The sequence below is a fragment of the Calliopsis andreniformis genome, chromosome 9 (genome assembly GCF_051401765.1).
Source record: "Calliopsis andreniformis isolate RMS-2024a chromosome 9, iyCalAndr_principal, whole genome shotgun sequence".
NCBI lineage: Eukaryota > Metazoa > Arthropoda > Insecta > Hymenoptera > Andrenidae > Calliopsis > Calliopsis andreniformis.
In genome coordinates, this window is record NC_135070.1 from 7588095 (window position 1) to 7610119 (window position 22025).

The window sequence follows — 22025 nt, forward strand, 5'->3', positions numbered from 1 at the left end:
TATTGGCGGACAACATTCGGCCAACGAAGCCTCCGACTGGACGAAGAGCAGTCGTGACGAATATCGCGACGAGCTGGAAAACAATGACGTGTTTCTCGGTTGATCGCGCGCGTTGTTGCTCCTCTGTATTCCTCCCCCCCTCTCTCACCCCCCTGCAACAGTTAATTTCTCTAGAGCGAAATTAATCCCAGCGAGGGAACGTTTTTCATTATTCGAAACAGTCTCCTATCTGCTCTCTGAATGAAATTTCTGCTCGGAACGGCGCGGCGTCAAATTAACGCCGTCGAATTTACAGGAAAAAACCGAGCTGGTACGTAAGCGCTCGCCTCGTGCTGTTTGAGCCACGGGGGATCAAAGTAACGGTACCGGTTTTGCATGTTTCTTTTTAAGGAACTCGTTACGGAGGAACGATACCACAGTATTTGACAGAAGATGAGCGCTGATTGAATTTCTGAATAATTTTGTCTGTTGAAAGAGTTGCTCACTAACATCAATTAGAATGTTTTAGAGCAGACATTTATTTTATAGTTGTGTACACGTTGTGGTTACGAAATCGTGACATCAATGAAAAAGGCAGTGATTCCTTAAGCGAATATAAGTCTATTATAGAATTAAAATTATTCATATAGAATTCCGTTTTATGGAAAATAGAGTTTGAAAATTCGAGCTCAAGAAGGAAAACATTTGAATACTACTACTACGAGTTTACGCTTCTGTAATTCGCTAAGCCACGCTTTGTGATATCAAGGCTACATTTCTAGCATCATGCAATTCTACATATCATGTAACTGTAATGAATAAATACATAGCTAAATTTTTCTCAAGAGCGGAGCTCTATGTGAAAATATTTTCGTTTATATTTTCAAATTTGCATTTTTCTGATTAATGATACCAATTAGAGCATACCTAACCTACATGTTTTAATATATATACCACTTTTCCTGCGCTCTCAAAAAACTCGTATTTCACAATTTTGTTTCCAAACTAAATTAACGCAGAATTTTCAACAAGTCACAAAACCTCGTATTTTCAAAGTTTATTAAGATTAATTTACAGCGCTACGGAAAATCGAGTTCAAAAAAACAGCGAGTAAAAACGGCTAAACATTTTTACAGATCAGTTTATAAGTCCATTCTAGTTACAACAAACATTCGACAACCGAACTTTCGCGATCCATGACCGAAAGGTTAGTTACAGAATGAGTTAACGAAAACTCGCTTTTTTCTGACTCTTGCAGCCATTTTCTGTCTCCGTCGAGGAAACCATTCCAATCGAGTTCCGTCGAACGTGATCCTGCAACGAAAAAAAAGCCGAAACCGCAGAAAACACGGAAAACTCGGTTGCCGAAGCGACGTCAACATAGGGAATCGCGAGAGCGAGTTGTATCGAACAATTTTCCATCGAGCGAGCCTCGCTGAACCGTTACCTCGTAACGCACCAGCGAAACACGTTTTGCGTAATGTCCTGAACGTTCGGTAGACGCGGACACCGCAAACTCGTAAAGTAATTACCAAGGAACGTTCCGCGACGCGGAGGTCACGAACGTTACTCCCGGTAACTTTTCGTCAAACGACATGTCCGACGTTTAAGACAAGTTATGAACGTGTGTAGATTACTAGTTTGCGATATACGAGAACGTCGAAGGTAGCGCGTTGCTGTTGGACTAAATAGAGGCAAGGTGAAACCAAAAATACTGGCAATTCTTTTTACACATTCATGGTCCGCCAAAAGCATACTGATTCAGGTTTATATTTAAACTTGAAGGACGAATTTTTTAAAACTAAACAGAATAATTGTATTTTATTTTATAAATATATTCAAATAAATAAATAAATCAAAGACAATAAACAATAGATTCTTTAGAGAATGTTTTAAAGAATATTTACCCAAGCAATTTTTATTGTGACTTTTGTCATTATACGTTTAAGAAAAAGTCAACGCATATATGTGTGTATTTTCTCAAAGAGGTTAGGAAAGCGATACAAAAATGTTTTATGTTAAGAAATATAAAAATTTCTAAGTAAATCATTCACTGTAAAATTTTGAATGCCTTCGGACAAATCTAAAATCTCAAAATTCTTCAAAGTCGTAAAAAGTTTGTGAGATATGATACCCCTGATTAATGTTACCATTTTAGAAGTCTTGGAAGTCTTACAAAGTTCGAAAAAACTTGCAGGAGTTTTAAGTCCTGAATGTTTAAAATTCCGATCGCAATTTGTTGGTAAATGACTCGGAAAGACTGATCGATAGCGGATGTTACACACGGTACAATGCGTCATCGACTGACGAAACTTTCCATTCTTACTATTCTTTCTTATATCTTCATAAAAATAATGGTAATTAGTTGAAAAGGGCTTTTTTAATGAAAGTGATATCAAATATATTTTTAACAAAATTTCACGAACATTTTAGCAAACAACAAATAACGCTTGGACATTTAAACATTCAACACATTGAAGTTTCGGGAACTTTTGAATTTCGTAGATCTTTCAAGACTTCAAAATTGTAATATTAATTAAAGGTATCAAAGTTTGCCGAATTTTCAAAACTTCACAGAATTTTTGATTTTAAGGTTGCCCGTAGCTTTTCGAACTTTTCGTTACACATACAGGGTATTTCAAAATCAGTGGAACCGCCAAAAGATAACGATTTTATAAAGAAAATTAAATTATTTCATGACTTCAAACTTTAATTAAACATACGTGTTCTGAAGTATGCATAGTTGATACATGAAAATGAAGAAAACATCAATAATTGAATCATCATTCAAATAATCTTAACCCATATATGAATCATCGGAGTGTGAACGTGTTGAAGATAAGTTGATATAAATCTAAACGGAAGGTTTCATTAATTCCACAGATTAAGTTACTATATAGTATCACACCAGTACATCAAATTACATGTGAAATTTGGAAACCTTTAATCATGTACTACCCACTCATAAACCGTATGAAATCGAACCAGCAAATTACATATGCCAAAGGATCATTAATAGCGGTTAAACAGTACAGGAATACGTTACAGCACGCAAAGATTATTAATTCTCAGGGCGTCCTGGCTAAATCGATTCGATAAATTAACTGAAGCGAACTAAGCTAATTCGTTACAGAATACTAACCTAACAATATTAATAGTGTTACAACGTCCTCGTAAGTGGATTCGGACTTGTAGTCGGCAATTTCGTGGCGAGTCAGTCGATTCCACAGGAAAGTTCATCCCGTGATAAGGTTAACGAGTCTTAACGCTCCTCTTTTGTGCCCGACCGAGCGGAGTTTCTTAAAGCGGGATGAGAACGACGAACAATGCTTCGGCGATTTTTAACAGGCTTTTCTGCTGATTTTTTAATATAAAACTTTCGCGCGGGATAAACCTACTTGTGCAACGGTCGTTAGCTGCGCGCGCACCAAGTATCAGCTCGACGTCAGCGCTCGCGTTTAACGCTCGCTTTCCCCGTTAAAACGACAATTAAACTCCCGCTTCAACTTTTGCAATTTCCCGCGGAGATAACCGCCGACAGATCCCTTTGATTCCTTCCCGTTTCTCTCTGTTTCACTTTGAGCGACTTTCGACTGTACACGAACGAAAAAAACACCTTTGTTCGCGTTTAATCATGTACTGGGCATTGGATCATGGGTGGGGGAAAATATAAGGGAGATTCTAGAAGCTGAGTAAGAATGCTTGAGTAAGTGAACAGATAAATGAAGACACTCAGGATTCTGTTTTAAAAAATGTTCGAACGTTCATTTTTTCAGTCTTGACTTATTTTGAGTATTAATATATTAATTTTGAATAACACCATTTTTTCGCGCTCGACTGGTGAATCTAAGTCTGTATTATGAAGACGAAATCTCAAATCTCTGAGTACAGGGTTATAATATTTATGAGTTCTTATAAACTTCTTTGGAAGAATTTTCCAACTTGAAAAACCTTTAAACAGTATTAAAAATTTCTGTTTTTCTTTCATCCTTCATTTTTCCGGTTCACTTAATATCCACTTTCCGAAAATGTCTTTACTCGTGATAGATGGTTGTTCCAGAAAAATGATTACATGCTACAAAGTTGAAGACTGATGGGGGCAATAAATTTTTTCGCGATCTCTTGCAAGGTACACAGATATATCTAAAATCATTTCTAATCGAAGACTGCAAAATAGTTTCGAAGAGTACTTCAGAAAAACTAGATTGAGGTTAGCAAAAAATGGATCGCCCAAAATTACTAATAAAACTTTGAGGAAATGGAAAGAGAAACAACAAATGTCTAAATTAAGAGTGCGGACAACTATCAACTAGTTAACGATACTTCTGCAAGGTTCATTTAATACAATAGAAAAGTTGATTTTCTTTACTGTTGTCCTATAGCCAATACACTATGGTGCAACTTTGAAATGAGTGTCCCCTTACGACAGCGGCTGATTATTACTGTTTTGTTCAAATACTTATAATTAACAACCGAAGACTAAAATACAATTTTATTATTCTCGATTTTTTTTGTTTAGAATCACATCTTAAATTTTCTCCCCCTTATAACCCAAAATCATGTACACTAAAACCTCGATTATCCAAAGTACCACTAGATCCAAACTTAGAGCATCCTTTCGATAGCTAACCTTACTTAAGTGTTAATCGATGTTTTACTATAGTCTTAAATTAATGTTTAATATTTGAGGTTCGGTTAATTGAAGTTTTACTGTACTTATACCTCCTGCATCGTCCTCTGAGAAGTCTGCAACAAGAGAATGTTGCTTTCTACTCGGTGGCGCTAGGGATGCGTTTTACGCGACATTTAAATTTTTCGTCGCGCGCGTGCAACCCAACATAACAACACGCACCAAGTTGCTACACGAAACTACGTATCCTGCGGTTCGACGCGTCTAGTTCAATCTTGTGGTGAACGAACACTGCACGCGCCGTGTTCCCCATGATAAAGGTGCGTTTACAGTGCCGCAACAAACCACGCGACGTGAATGAACGGATTGGCTTTTGGCACTCTGGTCTAACTTGGGACACATGGCACATTAACCTTGGCTAATTTATTATAATTTTTGTTTGTGGTTATAAACAATGAATTATTTCACTGCAATTGAGCTCGTCAATATCTTTGTTAGCTTGTTTTTATTTTACTTGGTTTTAAATGATTTGAAAGTACTTAATCAGTGAGAAGCTATTATTAATTTGAAATATTCTTGCAAGTTTTTTTTTTCAGTAATAAAACACAACTTCACATTGGCAAAGGAATATCAAGTTAACTGTACTCAAGTAGCTTAACTAATGTGAACGAGGTTTTAGATTAAAATATATTACTTTTCAACTCTTAAAACAATAATACAGAAAAGACATAAATTAACTCCTTGAAACTATCTATTTGAAGTCAGTCCTCATAAACCACCAATGTTACAGAATTACTTTCCTTTTAATAGATACTTCCGTTACCTTCAAACTCAAACTCATACACCATACCCGCAAAACAAATACATGTTAATACCCATAAATTACATAACGCAGCGTTACATAAACAATTTCTTACATAACAAGAATTACAATGCAAGTAGCGCAAGTACCCGATACCCATGTGCCCCCATCGAACCAACACCAACTCCTGTTGATACTCTCTGAACTACTTTGCATCCCAGTGCAACTTCCTTTCCCATTGTTCTCAGACGAAGCTCGCGCGTAGTCTCGCTCAAAACCGACCTTTTTCTGGCCAGGCCTCAAGGATGTTCCCGCAGGACGAAACGTCGCAGCAGTGTAAACGTATCCTAAGGTGACTCGCCAGCCGAGAGAGAACGCGAGAGGAATCTGGCATCGTTCTCGGTTGACTTGCCATTCCTTTCGACGCATACGTGCCGTGGAAGGTACATAGGAAAGGGATGCAGGAGTAGACGACGTGCACGACGGAAAAAAAAAAAGGACGTCCACGTAACTTCGTGCTCGGTCGTACGAACACAGGCCCGCGAGGGGAGGGGAGGAGAATCGGAGAGAGTTGCACACGAGAACATTGCGCGTGCTCGCCGACTCTCGCATACTATCTGACACCTACCTATGCACAGCGGTTCGAGTCCTGCTATGGCCTGGCGTCCTTTCCGCCGGAATTCTCGTCCTTCCGACCGGTTCTCGCCCGATTACTCATTTACGCGGTCATTGTACCGCGTCCTCGTGCACTGCACCAACCCCGCACAGTATCACACGCGCGTGTCACACAGCGCGTTCTCCTTCGAGCGTGGACAGAGGAAAAGAAAGGGTATTCGTCGACGGAGAGTGAAAAGAGTCAGAAGGGAGTCGAACGTGACGCGAGACCCGCGCGAAACGAACGTGAACGCGTTCCGCGTCGCACTGAGAGCACCGCTCGCGACTCGCGCGAACGAAGACTCCGAGGACAACGACTTCCCCCACCGTCGATGCGTTCGACCCAGGTGTGCCGCACCTCCCCCTACCCCGCAGCCTCGCGAACCCTGCTTCTCTGTCTCCTGCTCGCTGGGCACCGCGGTCTCTGTCCTCCTGGAGGATCCCTTCCCTTGTCGGGACGCGAACCGACGCTTTCCAATAGTGGCACACTCTATCGTCAACCCCCACTGCCACCCCCCCACCCTAACATCGTGTGACCGACTCCCACCTCCGTGTAACTTGACCTTAGCCGCCGGTCGAAGGAAAGGTGCGTTCCTGAGACGAGAGGGCGATCGAAAGGTTTTACGATCGTTGCTCTTCGATGCTTTTTTCAGGCATCGGTTTTTCGGGGAGATTGATTGATTAGGGTTTTAGGTAGACTTGGGGTGATTTTGCGAGGCGTACGAGTAGCTGGTGTTGGGTTCGAGGGTACTATTGAATGATTTCTGATGGCTGGGGAGGAAGGGTTTCGGTGGGGTTGAGAAAATGTGGGTTGGAGGTTTTCGCGTTTTGGGGATTAGTTTCAAGGGTAGATCCTGGTGAATGCGAGGAGAGGATATGATGCTGGTGGAGTGGAGGGGTTGTTCAGGACGCGAGGGGCCCCTCCCTGGGAAAGCTATGCAGCGAGCTTATTCAACCCCTGCGATTCCCTGGTGGAGACGAGCAGTGTTTGTCTCATCGAATATGTACTGTATTTGGGTTCCCTTCTTCCTTGTGCTGTTGATAGCTGGGAGAAATGGAACGAACTTTATTTCTTTTAAAATAAGCTTTTTTTATCGTTTATGTTTGCAGGTCTTATTCGATGTATAAAACTTTTATTTCTACACGCTGTTATTCCTTTCAAAATAGAATATTTTACACAATATGAGATAGAATCTTGTGTTTCTTATATTATTTTGTAATTAAGTAGCAAAGTAATATATTTTTATTTCTAGTTTAATAGAGTACAGAAAGTAGTAAAAAGAAAGTTATTTTTATGTACAATTTGAATGGAGATCAATTGATCGTAGGTGGTAACTGGTTATTGTGATTAGTGCGAAACGCATTCGAAGGTGTCGCCTCTGTACACTGGAAGATCAGGTGTAGTTAGGTCAGGTAAGAATGCACACCTACCCTCACCTTACTGACGTTGACACGTAAACGAAAATTGTGAAGCAAACTGAGGTTTTTGACAAGTGTTATACACATTGCCGATTATGGTAACTAAATCTGTGATATTCATAAATATTTTAATTTCAATTCAGTAGTTTTAATAATCTACATTTCAGGCTCGTTATTTTCGAGAGGAAGACATAGATGGTAAGTTTATTTTTCACTTTAAATAGAGTAAATTTAATTAATTTTTGTCTTCATTTCATTCTACATTCTTTTCAGAGTTCAGGGAATGTTTTTATTTGTTTGCAAGAAATGGTCAGATACGTACCCTGGATGAACTTACTATTATTATGCGATCATTGGGATTGAGTCCCACTATCGCAGAGTTAAATAAATACTTGAAGGATAAAGGTAGAAGCAAAGTGAAACAATATGTAAAACAAAAAAAGGATCATTACTCTTCAGGTTTTGGTTTTAGGTGGAAAAATGTCATTTGCCGATTTCCTGGAGGTAATGCATCTGCAAACTAGAGCAGAAGATCTACCAAAGGAAGTAATACAAGCCTTTCAAGCTGCAGATAAGTCCCGCATTGGTACTATACCTGCTCGACAATTGGCTCATATGTTACTTCATTGGGGAGAGCAACTAAGTAACAAAGAAGGTTGAGTACATTGCTTACACAAATAAAATACTTAAGCAATTCATTTATTCGAATAACTTATAATCCACTTATATTTCAGTGGAACAAATCTTTCGAGAAGCTAATGTATCCCCAAATGGGCAAGTTAAATATGAAGACTTCGTAAAAATAGCTTGTGCACCAGTACCTGATTATTATTAAACTATTGATACACAATGTTTAAGAAATATTTTTATACTTATTAATATATATTTATAATTGAAATATATTTCTAATAAAAAACTTTTACCATAAAACAAAAAATGTTTATTTTCCAATCAGTCGATCCCTGCTAAACGAATGCTATGCATCTTATTTTTAGAATACTTATACCTAATCGACGATTTACACATTACAAGTATCTCAATAGTATGCATACATTTATGGAACAGTCACTCTTTCACAATACAGGGAAAAAAAAGGCAATCGTTCAGATTGTTCCTGAAAGCAAACTAAAAACTATATCAATAAAAACGCTGTAAGTGCCTTAAAAAGTACTGAATAAAAAATATTGACCTTATTTGAACCAAAGCAACTTGAATGTGTCCTTAATTGATCCTTTTTTTCTCACTGATTCACGTTGAATCATGGATGCAACCCTACTTATCGATATTTGTGGTCGGTGGGGATCCACAGAGGATGACAGTAGTACTGACGATCGTTGTTAAGAAAAAAACACATAGAAGTGCTCGATCGCTGACTAAAGCGACTTGTTTCCAATCTAATTCCATTCTTTCCCGACGATCCTGCTCCGCGAGTCGTCTTTCGTTCCTTTCAATCGTCGCGTGTACTCTTCCCAGGACGCGCGACCATTGAGCCTCAAGACCACCCTCTTTTCCAAGATCTGCACCAGATTTTTTCTAATTTATAGGAAACCGAACAGCAGCCAAACTCGACAAGCTTATTTAAAAGGTGACATTATCGTCTGCTATGTACGACAGAGAAATCTCCAGACAGAATACTCACCTACGCTAGGAGTGCTGCTATTGCTCTCCTCTCTTCTACTCACGAACCTGGGTGACGATTGCGCTTGTGCCACTTCCGGTTTGCAATGCAACGGGCAATTGTTCCTTCTTCTTGGAGGCTCAACTGGTTCCTAACGCAAACGATCACAGTCAATCACAAAAATAAATAAGAAGAGGATGATGTCAGTATAGGAACAAATTTTACCGATCTCTTCTCCTCTTGAAAATTAAGGAAAACTATCCTGGCAAGCTTGTCCAGAACTAAAGATCGAATGATGCGTGGCACTCTGCTCCCCCGTACCCCTCGATGATGAAGATTTAACGTGACCACCGCCAATCCCGAAGCGAACGATACTAGGCATATACTAACTCCATAATAAAGACCTGAAAAGGACAATAGAAAATGATGATTAAACCTAAGTTCGTAAAGCACTTTATTCTAATTAATTTAAACGAAGTCTCGTAGAACCTCCGCTGTACAAATTAATGTTTCATCACGGGCCTGATTACAGAACTTCTCACTGAACACACCCAAGGGAGAGATCTTATATGACACTCGTGCTCAGGTTAAGTGTGATTCCATTGCATTTCACGTTTGTGCCAGAAGACTTCTAAATAGACCACTTGGGAATGTTCAGTCAACGCGGGTGTTCCGATTTTTGCGTTCGTTTTCAAGACTCTAAGGGTTTCGTGCGGAAATGTGTGTCAGTCTTTTATTATACCTTTTATTATAGAGAATAATTATTTTTTCAGGAAGGAGATCGGTACAGTGTTTCTTCGTTATAGACTCATATAGGCTCATTGATGAGTTTATAATCAGGTACAGGTTTCTGTGAGATCAACTTGTACATATAGGTTGACACCAAAATGGATGGTCCACTTTGGTAGCATATTCCTAAGTAGTTCAAAACAAATTTAATTTATTTCAATATACAGGACGTAACAAATACCTACAATTTTCAACATTTTATGAGGTGATAGGAGACCCAAATTGGAGCACGAGATGTCCTATAATTAAAATTAATACGTATCTACATGCTAAACTAACAATCAGGTGATATAACAAAATGTATTAACACTTTTTCCCCTATTTTTATTAATTTAGTATATAGGTACGTTAACTTTAAGGCATTAGGACATTCTGTGTTCCAATTTAACATATGAAAAGCTATATTTATTACATTCTGTATAGTGAGTATAGCAGCGAGTTCATAACAAGATAATACTGTACTCGAGAGTGTTCTCCTTAAACCTAATGGAACGAACTGTGCGAAAGAAGTCCTTTATCCTTTCAAAATCGAATTCACCCTGGGAACAGAGTATATACAAAGAATGGAGATTGTAGCAAACGGAATTTCATGTTTCGCTGGAGACAGATAACGATCTCAGGGACTCCTTCACTCACCCCCTTTGTATTCTCTTCATTACTGGCAGCTCTGCGAGCTTCGTTCTCGCGAACCAGTTCAATCGCAAATACTCACTGATCAACGGTGTTTTCTCTGTAGGCGGCAGTGTCTCGCGAATGGTCATTAGGAAGACCGTCATCGAGAGGAGAGCCGAAATCCCGAGGGTGACCTTCTCCCCTGACTCCGACGGCACGTAGAATACCAACAGGGCTGAATAAATGGGGAACATTGGCTGGGTAAAAGTTCTTCACCATACAGTCCCCGTCGCGGAATATCGAACAGAAAGCATTCTTCGGCCGCGCGAAACTTTCGAGTATGATAAAGGAAGAAATAAAAAGGGCAAAGGAAAGTTTCGCATAAATTTCTCTCTTCGAGTGGATAACGCGACCCCATTTCGTTAAGCGGATTTAATCATACATATTCCTGGAAACAATTCAAATTCTTCTGCTTCTGTCGGATTCTCCCTTGAAATGAAAGTATCGTAACTTCGAAGGTGATTTCTTTTTAGATTGACTTTAAGATATGGAACGTCCTATCTGGGAACGTCTTCGAGAATCGGAGAGACTCTCGTCGCTGGAAAATGGAACAAGAAGCGCATAGTGGGACTCACCGACACCATTGATGAGTATGCAAGGAAGGATTAAATTAAATACGTAGAACATCGGTCGACGACGCAGTCGGATTTCGTAAGTGATGTCTGGGTAAGGTTCTGTGCAGCAGGAATAATACTCGATGTTCCTTGTTGCGGAGAAGTTGACCAAATCGAATTCACCGTTGGCTTGATAATTGCTCACGTCTCCCTGCGCGCCTTGGCTCTCCAGTTCAAGCTGCACAAAATATTCCAAAACTAGTTTTTACTCAAATCAAGCAGGCAATGACAGTTAATATTTCATCCTTGAATCAAAAAAATTGCTTCTTCCATAGGATTAAAAATTAAGATCTTAGAATTTGGATGATGAGTGTTATGTTAACGTGTCGTCTCGAGTTAAATCCACAGCAATGACTAGAGTGTGATTATATGTCAGTGTTATTACATGTCAGAGTGCTTCACTCTAACGCCTGAACGTATATGAAGGGGAGAAGCTCTGGAGAGTAAAAACAGGGAGGTAAAAAAGCATGCTTGATACGATATTATAGTAGAGATATACAGCATCCATCATAAGGAAGTGATTACAGAAAAAGTATGCACTAAATTAGCCAATCTTAGAAGGTAATAAAAGAAAAATATATAAGAAAATGTGGATCGAAAGAAGATGGGGATCAGAAAGGATACATTTTCTAAGATGACAAGAGCTGGGCCTAAGCTCAAATCGCATTTTCAGCGTTTTAGGTGACAAGAACGAAGCGGCCCGCAAAATGTATTCAACGACGGCGAATGGGAAATAGGAAAACTCTGTGAAAGGGTGCGGAGAAACGACTCGCATTCAAGTCTTCTCGTATGCGGGATTAAGTTCTTCGATTTGCTGCAGCTATTTTCAGTACTTGCTGTATTTTCGATTCGCCAATGTTAAGCGCCCCTGGACTTGGAAAAGCTCGATCTCCGTCCTAATCAAAAGGGACATCTGTCTCGTGTTTTCGTTGCCCCTCCTGCTCACTACCCACGTTAATTGTCAGGAGAGCATTCTATCTAGATTCTAACATGGCATCCAACTTCTTTAAACTAGGACGTAAGTCACATAAATTTGTAAGATAGTCTGGGGCTTGAGATAACTTTTTCTATCAAACATCCTAACACTATTTTAATCGATAAAATCGATCGTTTCTTATAGTGGCTTCTTTTTTTTTTATTAAAAATTCAAATTTTCTATTTATGAGCTACAGTAATAGAGGTGACTGCATTAAAAATCATCCTTAAAATTAAGGGATCTAAAGTAAGCCAGAGCATCCAGATTTTTTAGAAGAAAATACAGTAACAAAAAAAGACACGTTAAATGTCACAAATGTAATCTTGGCCCATTTCTCGAGCAAGAAACGAGTCTCTGTGCTGTGTTAATTTTTCCTCGGCAAAAAGGTCTGCTCCAGAATTTAAGTTTCAAGGTCTCGGTTGACCTGACACTGTCAAACTAAAATTTTTACTGTCCGCCACCTGGTGCTTTGACCGATATATGACTTCCTAATTTGCATAGCGTCCCAAGGGTAGGATTGCATGAAAACGAGAGCAATAGAGCCGAGGATCTATTTCATGCAAGTAGCATATACTATCGAATTAAATCGCATAACCGAGAATGGTGATTATATACCCGATTACAAATTTTCATGGGCGAATTTGCATGGGAAGTTGTTTCGAGGAAGATTAGACGCGGTTGTATGCAGAAGCTTGCCCTCGGTTTTTCTACTGCTAAACATTCAAATCAGGACGGCATCCAGTAGTCGCGGAATCTTAGAATCGATGGTCATTTAAATAAACTATCTGGTCCGTGGAATGCGCGAGAAAGTATTGGTAGCATGTAGGTATTAGCGCGTTGGCAGACGCGCACCGGTTTCGACGAAGTTAATCGTGTGGAAAACTGCATATCGCATCCTATCGTCTAGCCAAATTCGCAGCGTCGCGTCGATGGAATTGGCTAGCGCCTTCTCTCCAATTTTTTCCACCTTTTCTGTTCAGCACGAAAATTCTTTTTTACTATTTTCCTCATCTCCGCGAAATTAAATGGAGGAACTTCAACGCGGCTGAAATGAAATCTTACTTGGTATCCATCGTACGTCCAGGAAGCCCATTTTAAGACGCATCGTTGCTCGTCAAAGGGGAAAAATTCCACGTCAATGTCGCAGCTGCTTCGAAAGATTCCATGGCTCAACCAGACCACCTCTCCAGTGTGGCTGACGATTACGTTTGTGTTGATAACTGCTGAACTGTATTGCGGATCCGCGCTGTAATCCAGACGATAGATATTGAATGATATTGGAGAGAAAAAACTCGACAGGAGTGTGCCGGGGCCAATCAATACCGAAAGTAGCCTTTTACGATATTTGGCCAACGACCAGGCTTTATAGAAACAACGAAGCGTTTTGCAGTAATGCTGGAGTTTCCATTTCCCGCTTTTGGTGGATAGTAGTTACTTACTTGTTGTACAGAATCGTGTCTGGCCTCCAAACGCGATTGTAGGGAACACGAATCACTCGGATTCCAGCGAATTCCGAGGCATTCCATTTTAGATGGTGGTCCGTCCAGACCTGTGTGACCCAACAGTTCGTCGTAAGTATCTGGTTCTTCTCATCCTACGATGAAAATCAGAATGAGTCGCTTTCTTCGATCAACGGGTGGGCTTCGTTCATGGGAATCTACTGTGATCGCTGATTCTCATTTCGTGAAATAGGTATAGTAGAGAACGTTCAATTTAACATTCTTATATTCTTCAACAATTCAGGCTTTTAGTCAATTCGATTTTAATTACTCGGGTGGAGACCTAATGATGTTTTATTGTAGTGTTTACATTTAATTTTCAAATTTTTGTAGTGAGACATTTTGTTATTCCATAGATTTATTTTGTGTATTATTATCATTCAAATTCTTAGGAATACACATATGTAATTAGACACAAGGAAAAATATAAAAAGCAGAGGCGGATTAAGATTCTGTTATACCAGCGACTACTATTAAGCTAAAATATTCTAACTATTTTCGATGCTTGGGCCACAGTAAATTCTAAAGACCCACAGTAAAAGTGACTTTTAAAGAAAACCATTAATATATCAAAAATAATTTTGTTCCTAAATATTTACAGAAATTTATTTTACTATATGAAGAAATGAGGTTCCTTAAAGGGTGAGACCCAGGGCTATAGTAATTAAGAGTTAATAAACGATATAGGCTTAACGAAATTCTTAATACGGAATTCTTCTTCTAAACAACGTAATTTCAAAGAAATATCATTCCGTCGTATCGTAACTCGATTCTTTTTAAAAATGTTAGCTGTTAGGTGCACACAAACGGTGAAAGTATGTTAGAAGAAAGATGAGTCTCGTTAGGTCATATACCAAATAAATCTTTGAAAGTCGGCCATACGTGTTCCGCTGGCAATTTGTCTTACGTACTTCCGTTTAGCTGTGCGATACTTTCCTCCCAAGAGAGGATCTCGTTTCTTTTAAGTTACCGCCTGTCAACGGGACACCCATCACGATATCAGAAAGAAATATGATGTAATGAATATAAATCGATATTCTCCGGGTTAAATGTTGCTGTATCGCGAAACGCCAATACTTCCTGGTCGAGTGGAAGCAAATATAGGTCTAAAGCGTGCTCGACTTGGATCTCATGTTTCTCCAACTCGTTGAAAGAGCCTAACGAGAACCGTACGAAATAGCTATACCTCACCGTTTTATGCGCCTCTTTATGATTTCGAGATTATTTCTTCAATGGCTACGCTATACTTCATCTCCGTTAAAAAGACGCGCATTTTCTTCGCCTCGACATTTAAACTCGCGCGACCTTTCTTTTATTCGACGATCTCAAAATGTTCACTTCTCAGACTATTTAAATTCGAACGAGTTCTGCTTCCATTTTTTGGAAATAAGTAGGTCTGATTTTCTTTCACGAATCTCGGGGAATTATAGAAGCTTTTTAATTTAGACGTGCGATCCTTTTCTTCACAGTCTCAGCGACGGGTACTCACAACGTCGATTATATGATGAAGGGAGAGTCCGAAGACAACTGCTAGGGGTTCAGAGGAATTTTTGGCTGGTCGTACACCGGCGTCGTATCCATCGAGTAGGTACTTCGTCAATCTGTACTCGTGTTCATCGCCGAAACCTGTAACAGAAATTCGACAGAGATAACCAGAAGTTTAGTAATGAGAAATCACTGCTGCAGGAAATGTCCAACTTGTCCTTCGCCCTAGGGTTGATGGACAATGTAGAAGGGGAAAGAAGATGATCATCTATTCTCTCTAGTTCTTAGTTAATTACTAAGTATCGAGTTATCCTCGGTTCTATTTTCCTTATTTACATTGAATTACATTAAATTGTGTAATACACTTGTCCTAAAAATTAAATCACTAAATTGTGACCTAATTGTCGAACTTTGAACTGCTGTAACTTTGTGAAAAGAAATCGTACAGCCTTGGTCTCATTTTAAAGGATGAAGTCTCTACTTTGACATCGTCAAATTGAATTTTTCTCAACAATATTTTGTATTAAAAAACGGAGTGGAGAACTGACGGTGATTTTTCTTCTAAGTAATTGTACTAGTTCATACGATTTTACGAATTTCAATACATTTTTTTGTTGATTTTTCTTAGAATGAGTTTATAGGAAAAAGCCTTCTCTTTGCAATGACTTCTTTAAAATTAATGTACGATTTTTTCCCACCGTTTTATCGCACTTTAAATGAAAAGTGTGTCGCCAGCACAAAAAGATCCACCTTCAGTCCTCCACACAGTTTTTTGAGATAAGAAATTTTTGAGGAAGATTCAATTTAAGAAGATAAAAGTAGAGGCTTCACCCTTTAAAATAAGGCTAGGTGGACTGTTGTACGATTTCTTTTTACAAAGCTACAGTAGCTTAAAAATAGACAATTTTTCAATCACAATTTATTGATACTTCAATTTTGTGAACAAGTATATTCTATATTTCTGTATAAGATTCATGTATTTTTGTGCATGAATGCAGTTGTACAGTGTCCAGTTGTGTAAAATGCCCAGTACAATATTAACAGTTTATATATCAAATATTATTAGGTCCCTATACTGCTCCAGTATGGAAAAAAGCAATAACTACAGCAAAATGTGAAATTAAGTTCTTTGAATCTTCGGATAATATTGACCATTTTACGCCTTGTTTTAGTGCAAAACAGCAGTAAAATATTTTTAGTAGATATTGCTTTCCTTCATAATTGGGAGGTATACCTATCGCAGGTAGTAACTAATATTTTACCACTGTATAAAAGTATACTAAAATCGAAGAGATACAAGTTGTGAACTTCCCTTGTAGGCAATCGCGAATCAATTGAACCTAGTTCTAAGAGGAACACTATTCCACAAATTCTTGCTACTCTCCGCCCTCTCTAATCACGAATTTAATTCCACTCGTTACATCAAGGGTCCATCCATTATAGTGTTTCCGATCTGTACACGGAAGCGTTCGTCCCATTGAAGTGGCTATTGTGTCCCGAAACGCGAGGAAGCCCTTCCGTGGTACGGCTAATTTTCCTTCCATTCTATCTTTCCTCAGCCCGACAGGCGTTGCCTTCAAACTTCAATTAGATAAAGGATCTTTCGGCTGGGAGACAATGGTATCGGTCAAAAGAATTATTCGACCGTGGTGGGGCTTGTGCAATGAAAATGTAAAAAATTGCTGAAAAATAGGTGACCTTTAATCCCTCTGAACGTCTAATCAAGAACATTCTCATCTCCCATGAAAAATATAAGAAATTCAACTGTAAATTAATGTATTTTGAAATCTTTGAAAACGATCTTTTTGGGGCCAATCTCAAATTTGCAGTATGTGACAGCGACAGTATTTAAATTCCTTATCGATGTAAGACGCTAAATACAGGAGGTCCTAGGGTCAAATGGGATCTTTCGAAATGTTCTCCGAGGTGCAAGGTTACCCAAGTGTCAGAGTTCAGAGGATTTTCTCCCCCACCCTTTTAAATTCCGATCGTTAAATCTATCTGACCCTCATGCCACGATATAGAGGCTCAGTTTCATGTGTCCAAGTGATCTCCCTTTCCAAATCGCGTAACGAGTGACCGTATGACTTCCTCCAATATCACAGAGCTAATATCAGAAAAATCACGAATTACTTTTAAAGAAACAGGTGCTCTAAAAATCGGCAAAATCGAGGAAATATTTTTATCGCCGCGCGACACTCGATCACAGCGCAAAGTGAGCACGCAGGGGGGAAAAGAAGAAAAATGTAAAAAGCCGCTATCTGTCGTTGCAGAAATTCTATTAGCAACACTGATTTCTAGCAGCGCGCCGTAAATTCGCGCTTTCAGAACAATCGGAGCGCAAAGTCCTCCCAGCGCGAAAAATCCCAGTTATTCAGTACTGCTACTAATTTTTTTCCTTTACACATTATGCATGCAGTGCTCGAAACATTGGCCGAGATTTAATCGCACGTGTTGAAAATGCCTTTTTTTAAAAAAGGGCCACACAAAAATTCTTAAAATAGACGAAGAAGAAAAGAGTTTCGTCAGAGGAGGTCTTTGCAAACCGAGCGAACTAGTGAGGTGTGTCTAACAAGTTTGGTTCGTCAGTACCTTTAGGAAATTCCTCTTTCGCGCTTCATGAAGTTTGTACTTCGAGCTCAAAGAGGTTCGAACATGTCGCGATATATCACAATCCTTTTTTACCCAATAATTCCAATGTATCAACGTAAACAAACATCGATTTGCGAGTTCGACGTAATGACAGACTTGTCGAATTTCTAAGGGTGGTGAGCGAGTATGCAAATCTTGACGATCTTCCGATCGCAAATTAGCGACGAGAAGGTGAAACGGCCCTTCGCCAGAACGTCTGCAAACGTTTACACGAGAGGCCAACGCAAACGTTCGACGACTAAGTCCACTTGCAGTTCCCGAGGAACTAAAGACAATCAAATAACTCTTAAACTCACAGCAAACTCTACATTTAACAAAAAAGTGAAATGCTATAGATTATACTTCTATGGTTTGTATTCTTATACGATACTCTCATCAGCAGAATTCAACGAGGATGAGCTTTCGTGATTTACGCTTTGCGACGCGTTTTGAATAGAAACTCATCAAGGTGCCCTTTCAAACTCTCATTAACTACCGTAAAAGAAACTAGAAAATGATAAATTATGCAGAAAGTTGTTAAAGTCCAGCGCTATACAAGTATACGGCGCTTAAAGTGGGAAACCGCTGTGACGGATTGGAGAAATAAAAAATTCTTTTTATCTCTTTTCAATGTTTGGGGTTTCAAAATGATCCTTTAATACATTAAACTAACATTTGCAAAACCAACAAAGATACAGAAGTTTTATTAAATATAGCATGATGCTCGCAAATGGTCGCTTTAAATTTTAAATGCGTTTTTCAAATTGGGCGGATCTATAACTCAGTTAATTTTTATCCGATGTATTTTAAATTTTGTGTGGTGGTTTCTAATTACTACTTCTTTCACTTGCAGTTAAGAAATTCTCGACTGAATAATTAATTCTTACATAATGTTAAAAGAAATTCCGATTTTTTCACATTTCTTCGATGTTTTTTTCTTCAAAGTTCTATAATTTTATAACAAATGTTCTTTTTTTGAAATCCATATATGCAACTGAAGTTACTGCCTTATAACTTGAGAAAATGGAGTGATATCTCTTTTGCAGACTTGCAGTGACAAATTACCCGTCTGCTCGTTTTCAACAAAGTTTTGGAGAGCTTTCACGTTGGTTCCTATTATGACTACAATAATTAATATTTTCCTATGAATTTTTTAGGAGTAGTTCCAGAAATATACTTTATGAAACCGTTAAAAAATTTTCAGAAAAAACTTTACATTTACTCGAAAGAAATTTTTGCAAATGGTTTTTATTTTTAGCCGACAGTGGTTTTCCCCTTTAAGTTTCTGTTTTATACCTTGTACTGAGATATTCAACATGTTTCTAATATTCTTTTAAATAGAATTTACTCTAAAAGATATTCAATATAATTGCTACTTCATTTTAAAATCTTAAAAAATTTGTTTGTAATTATTTCTAAAATCAAGTTTACTTTTAAAATACCTTTTATAGATCCTATGCAGTTCAAGGATTAAACATGGAAGGATTAAACTCAGATGTTTACCTTAGAATCAGTCACGTGGGATAATTTCATTAGTTGTATTTTATGCTAACTTGTAGTGACTACAAAACGAAGAACCCAGAGCGTTGCATATCTTACGTTCCTACGATTGTGAAAATTATCTACGAAACAGAAATACGATTGAACTACAGTCGTAATGGAAAAGCGTTACCGTAGGGCACGGATGTGGCAATAAAATCGAATAGTCACAGTGAACTTTTTGGTTACTCAACCGCGGGCGCGAATTTTTGTCGAAGGCAGAAGAAACTCATTTACAACTCAATCGGCGCTCATGAAATTCCTCGCTGAGGAAATCCTGTCGGGCGAGCAATCCAGTTACAGTACAGACAGAAAAAATTACCCCTAATCATCGCGATGCCGGCCTCTTTAATCCGTACTTTCCTGGGGCTGCTTTATTCAATTTTCTGATACCTATCGAAATTAAATCTGCTATGTAAATAGACTAATTTTCACGATTTTACTAAAATACTGTATTTTATAAAGAATTCTTTTACAAAAAACACTAATCATGAACAGAAGTTTACTAAACAAACACTGACTTATTTTATTTTCACTACTTAAAAATTTCTATAGAACTATATTCCTTGGAAATGATATTGACAATTAAGCGCAGTGTATGCTCTGAAATTTAAAATACTCTACCAAAGAAATTTTGAGAGAACTTGCAATATTTGAATATTTACTAACAAAAGAAACAATACACTTAGTTCGGAACAAAATCCAATTAATTAGCAATTATATGTGAATTAAGTAGTCGTATACGTTTTAATAAATGCACTCGTCCACGCAGGCTGAGGCAGGAATAACTCACCGTTACCGAAAATGATGGCCAGAACTCCGTAATGAAAAAATAGGACCAAAGGCGACATGGAATTGATGGACCAGTTAAACGCGAGACCGCCTGTCCTCGACTGGTGTCCGATGCTTTTCAACCACCGTGCAATTTCGACCCTGAATCCCGCGCTACCCCTACCAACGCGTCTATTCCTAAGGAAATTCGCGCAGGCGTTTCAAACAATGCAGACGAATGTTAAACAAAACTGTCACTATTTCGCTACCTATGTATCGTTCGTTCGATTTTTGATTTGCACTATTCTCTTCGACTGCATATTTCCCTTACCATGTCACAATTAACTGTAATACCAAAATTAAAGAAAATTGATTACTTTAAAACTGTCAATTAATTATCAGTAATTCTTATAAATACTAATTTAAAAAATAAAAGAATATATAGTTTCTAGAAAAAATGTTTTACTATATCTTTTTCTACACGTTCCTCGGAACTTTAATTGAGCGCGTTCAAGCGCTGTTTTGTTTTTCATTGACTCTCGTTTGTCATTCTGACACATCTTTTAAATTGACAAGTGATCCTTTTACCTTTCAACGGAAATTCAACCGATCCGATTATTCCAGGAAAAATTTATTGTTGCGCTGTTTAGACGTTGTTTTCGATCTCGACAAAAATTTTTTTACAACTGACACATTCCCAATGCGATGACATCGCTGTCTGAAAAATGGATGCAAAAGTGAGTGAGTGTTTGAAGCCCGATAGGAATATGATAATCGACACTGGTCATTGCCTGAAATGCGCGGCCTCTTTAAAGTTCTTGAAGAAGACAAGCCCGTTCGTAGTGCAGGACAAACAGGAGGAGTCCGTAAAGGTCCCAGTGAAACCGCTGGAGACCAGCTACGTCATGCAAATCGTCTCTATTGGTGTTCGACCCGACAGTGTTTACGAGGTTCATGAATATTGTACACGAATATTGTACTGAGCAATCGATTTAAGAAGGTAACCGCAAAATTGATTTCGGTATCGTTATTGCTTTTTTATTCCAGGCGCGGATGATACTAGCACCGGAAGTGGATATGTCCTCGATTAAAATAACGGTGAAGGGGAACAATCTTCGTGTGAACGTGTGCAAGCCCATTAGCGATGAATTCTTGAGCCAGCTGCCAAAAATCCCTGAAAAATCGGTTTTCGCGGATATAGTTAAGAAAATGATGAAATATTGTGAGAACTTGCTCATACCGGAAGGTATAGATGGCGAGAAAGTTCGCGCGGTTGTGGATAACAAGCACAGAATGCTCATTCTCACAGCCCCCACAATGAAGCCTAGCAAAACGAGGAAAAAATATGTGTTGAAAAATTGAAAAATTACTTTGGGTATCCTCGTTTTCACGTGAAACTATCAACAATTGAAACATTGAACTCGAAATAAAAAAAACAATCGCTCGTGATGTCAACCTTTCTTTCCTTTGATTGACGTCTGGACATAATTTGTAATAAATTTTTATTTTGAGTGTTTTTAAACTTAGATTTTTCGGCATGGAAAAACTACCTTATCATTATCAAGAAAACGCGACTACGTTAAAGCAAAATGACTATATGAATTTTGAAATGATGTCGAACGGAATTAAAACGAGCTTCAAATTCGATAAGATTCCGAACTTTTACACCATCGATAATAAAGAATGTTATGCTGTACGTTAAATGGATAATTATTTTGGATTTTGGACCATGGATTAATGAATGGATCATTACGTGTTTGCAGGCAGAAATGAAGATCGAAGGATTTAAAGTAGGAACGGCAACGTTGGTCACCGAGAATATGTTGAACATAAAGTTGCACAGTTCCGAAGATCTGTCGCATGTCAGGAACTTGAACTTTCTGATACCGCCCGATGCAAATGCAAAGAAAGTGTCGGTCGAAATCCTCAATGACACTATCTTCATGC

General features: G+C 38.5%; 3 protein-coding genes across 9 annotated transcripts in view; 1 reads left to right on the forward strand and 2 right to left on the reverse strand.

The window, feature by feature from the left end:
- The window catches only part of LOC143183928 (disintegrin and metalloproteinase domain-containing protein 10), a 53826-nt gene extending 47409 nt beyond the window's left edge, over positions 1 to 6417 (reverse strand). The window contains exon 1 of the mRNA XM_076385749.1: positions 6040 to 6417. The gene's annotated coding sequence lies outside the window, so the exon portion shown is untranslated. The remainder of the gene's footprint in view (positions 1 to 6039) is intronic.
- Positions 6418 to 7471: 1054 nt separating this feature from the next.
- On the forward strand, positions 7472 to 8342 carry LOC143183932 (calmodulin-like protein 4). The gene is made up of 5 exons (XM_076385759.1): positions 7472 to 7582; positions 7652 to 7682; positions 7758 to 7889; positions 7957 to 8139; positions 8219 to 8342. The coding sequence occupies exons 1-5, from the start codon at positions 7580 to 7582 to the stop codon at positions 8317 to 8319; spliced, it is 450 nt and encodes a 149-aa protein (XP_076241874.1). The 5' UTR covers positions 7472 to 7579; the 3' UTR covers positions 8320 to 8342.
- Positions 8168 to 22001, reverse strand: LOC143183929 (neuronal acetylcholine receptor subunit alpha-7). 7 transcript variants are annotated; one of them, XR_013002692.1, is made up of 14 exons: positions 21832 to 22001; positions 20870 to 21252; positions 20667 to 20796; positions 20410 to 20423; positions 20101 to 20276; positions 15142 to 15278; positions 13593 to 13747; positions 13216 to 13399; positions 11139 to 11355; positions 10604 to 10738; positions 9328 to 9506; positions 9124 to 9253; positions 8674 to 9001; positions 8168 to 8609 (listed from the first exon to the last, which is right to left on the reverse strand). XR_013002692.1 is itself a non-coding variant. In XM_076385756.1 (14 exons), exons 6-14 carry the CDS (start codon positions 19637 to 19639, stop codon positions 8757 to 8759), a joined length of 1392 nt encoding a protein of 463 aa, XP_076241871.1. In that variant the 5' UTR covers positions 19640 to 19700; positions 20101 to 20276; positions 20410 to 20423; positions 20667 to 20796; positions 20870 to 21252; positions 21832 to 22001; the 3' UTR covers positions 8168 to 8756. The 7 variants fall into 7 exon arrangements, 6 of the variants coding, with proteins under 6 accessions (XP_076241871.1, XP_076241870.1, XP_076241865.1 ...); XM_076385756.1 differs by adding an exon at positions 19630 to 19700 and having other exon boundaries at positions 8168 to 9001; XM_076385755.1 differs by having other exon boundaries at positions 8168 to 9001; positions 13593 to 13702.
- Between the last annotated feature and the right edge of the window lie 24 nt (positions 22002 to 22025).

Bases quoted from the DNA above. Each gene is read 5' to 3' on its own strand.
- LOC143183929 (XM_076385753.1), bottom strand. From the start codon at position 20,158: ATGTCGCCTTTGGTCCTATTTTTTCATTACGGAGTTCTGGCCATCATT. The intron at 15,279-20,100 runs GTGAGTTATTCC...TTTCTGTTACAG, and splicing joins GGCCATCATTTTCGGTAACG to GTTTCGGCGATGAACACGAG. The intron at 9,002-9,123 runs GTGAGTATTCTG...AATCTGGTGCAG, and splicing joins TAGCAGCACTCCTAGCGTAG to ATCTTGGAAAAGAGGGTGGT.
- LOC143183932 (XM_076385759.1), top strand. The intron at 7,683-7,757 runs GTAAGTTTATTT...CATTCTTTTCAG, and splicing joins TCGAGAGGAAGACATAGATG to AGTTCAGGGAATGTTTTTAT. The intron at 7,890-7,956 runs GTAGAAGCAAAG...TTTTGGTTTTAG, and splicing joins TAAATACTTGAAGGATAAAG to GTGGAAAAATGTCATTTGCC.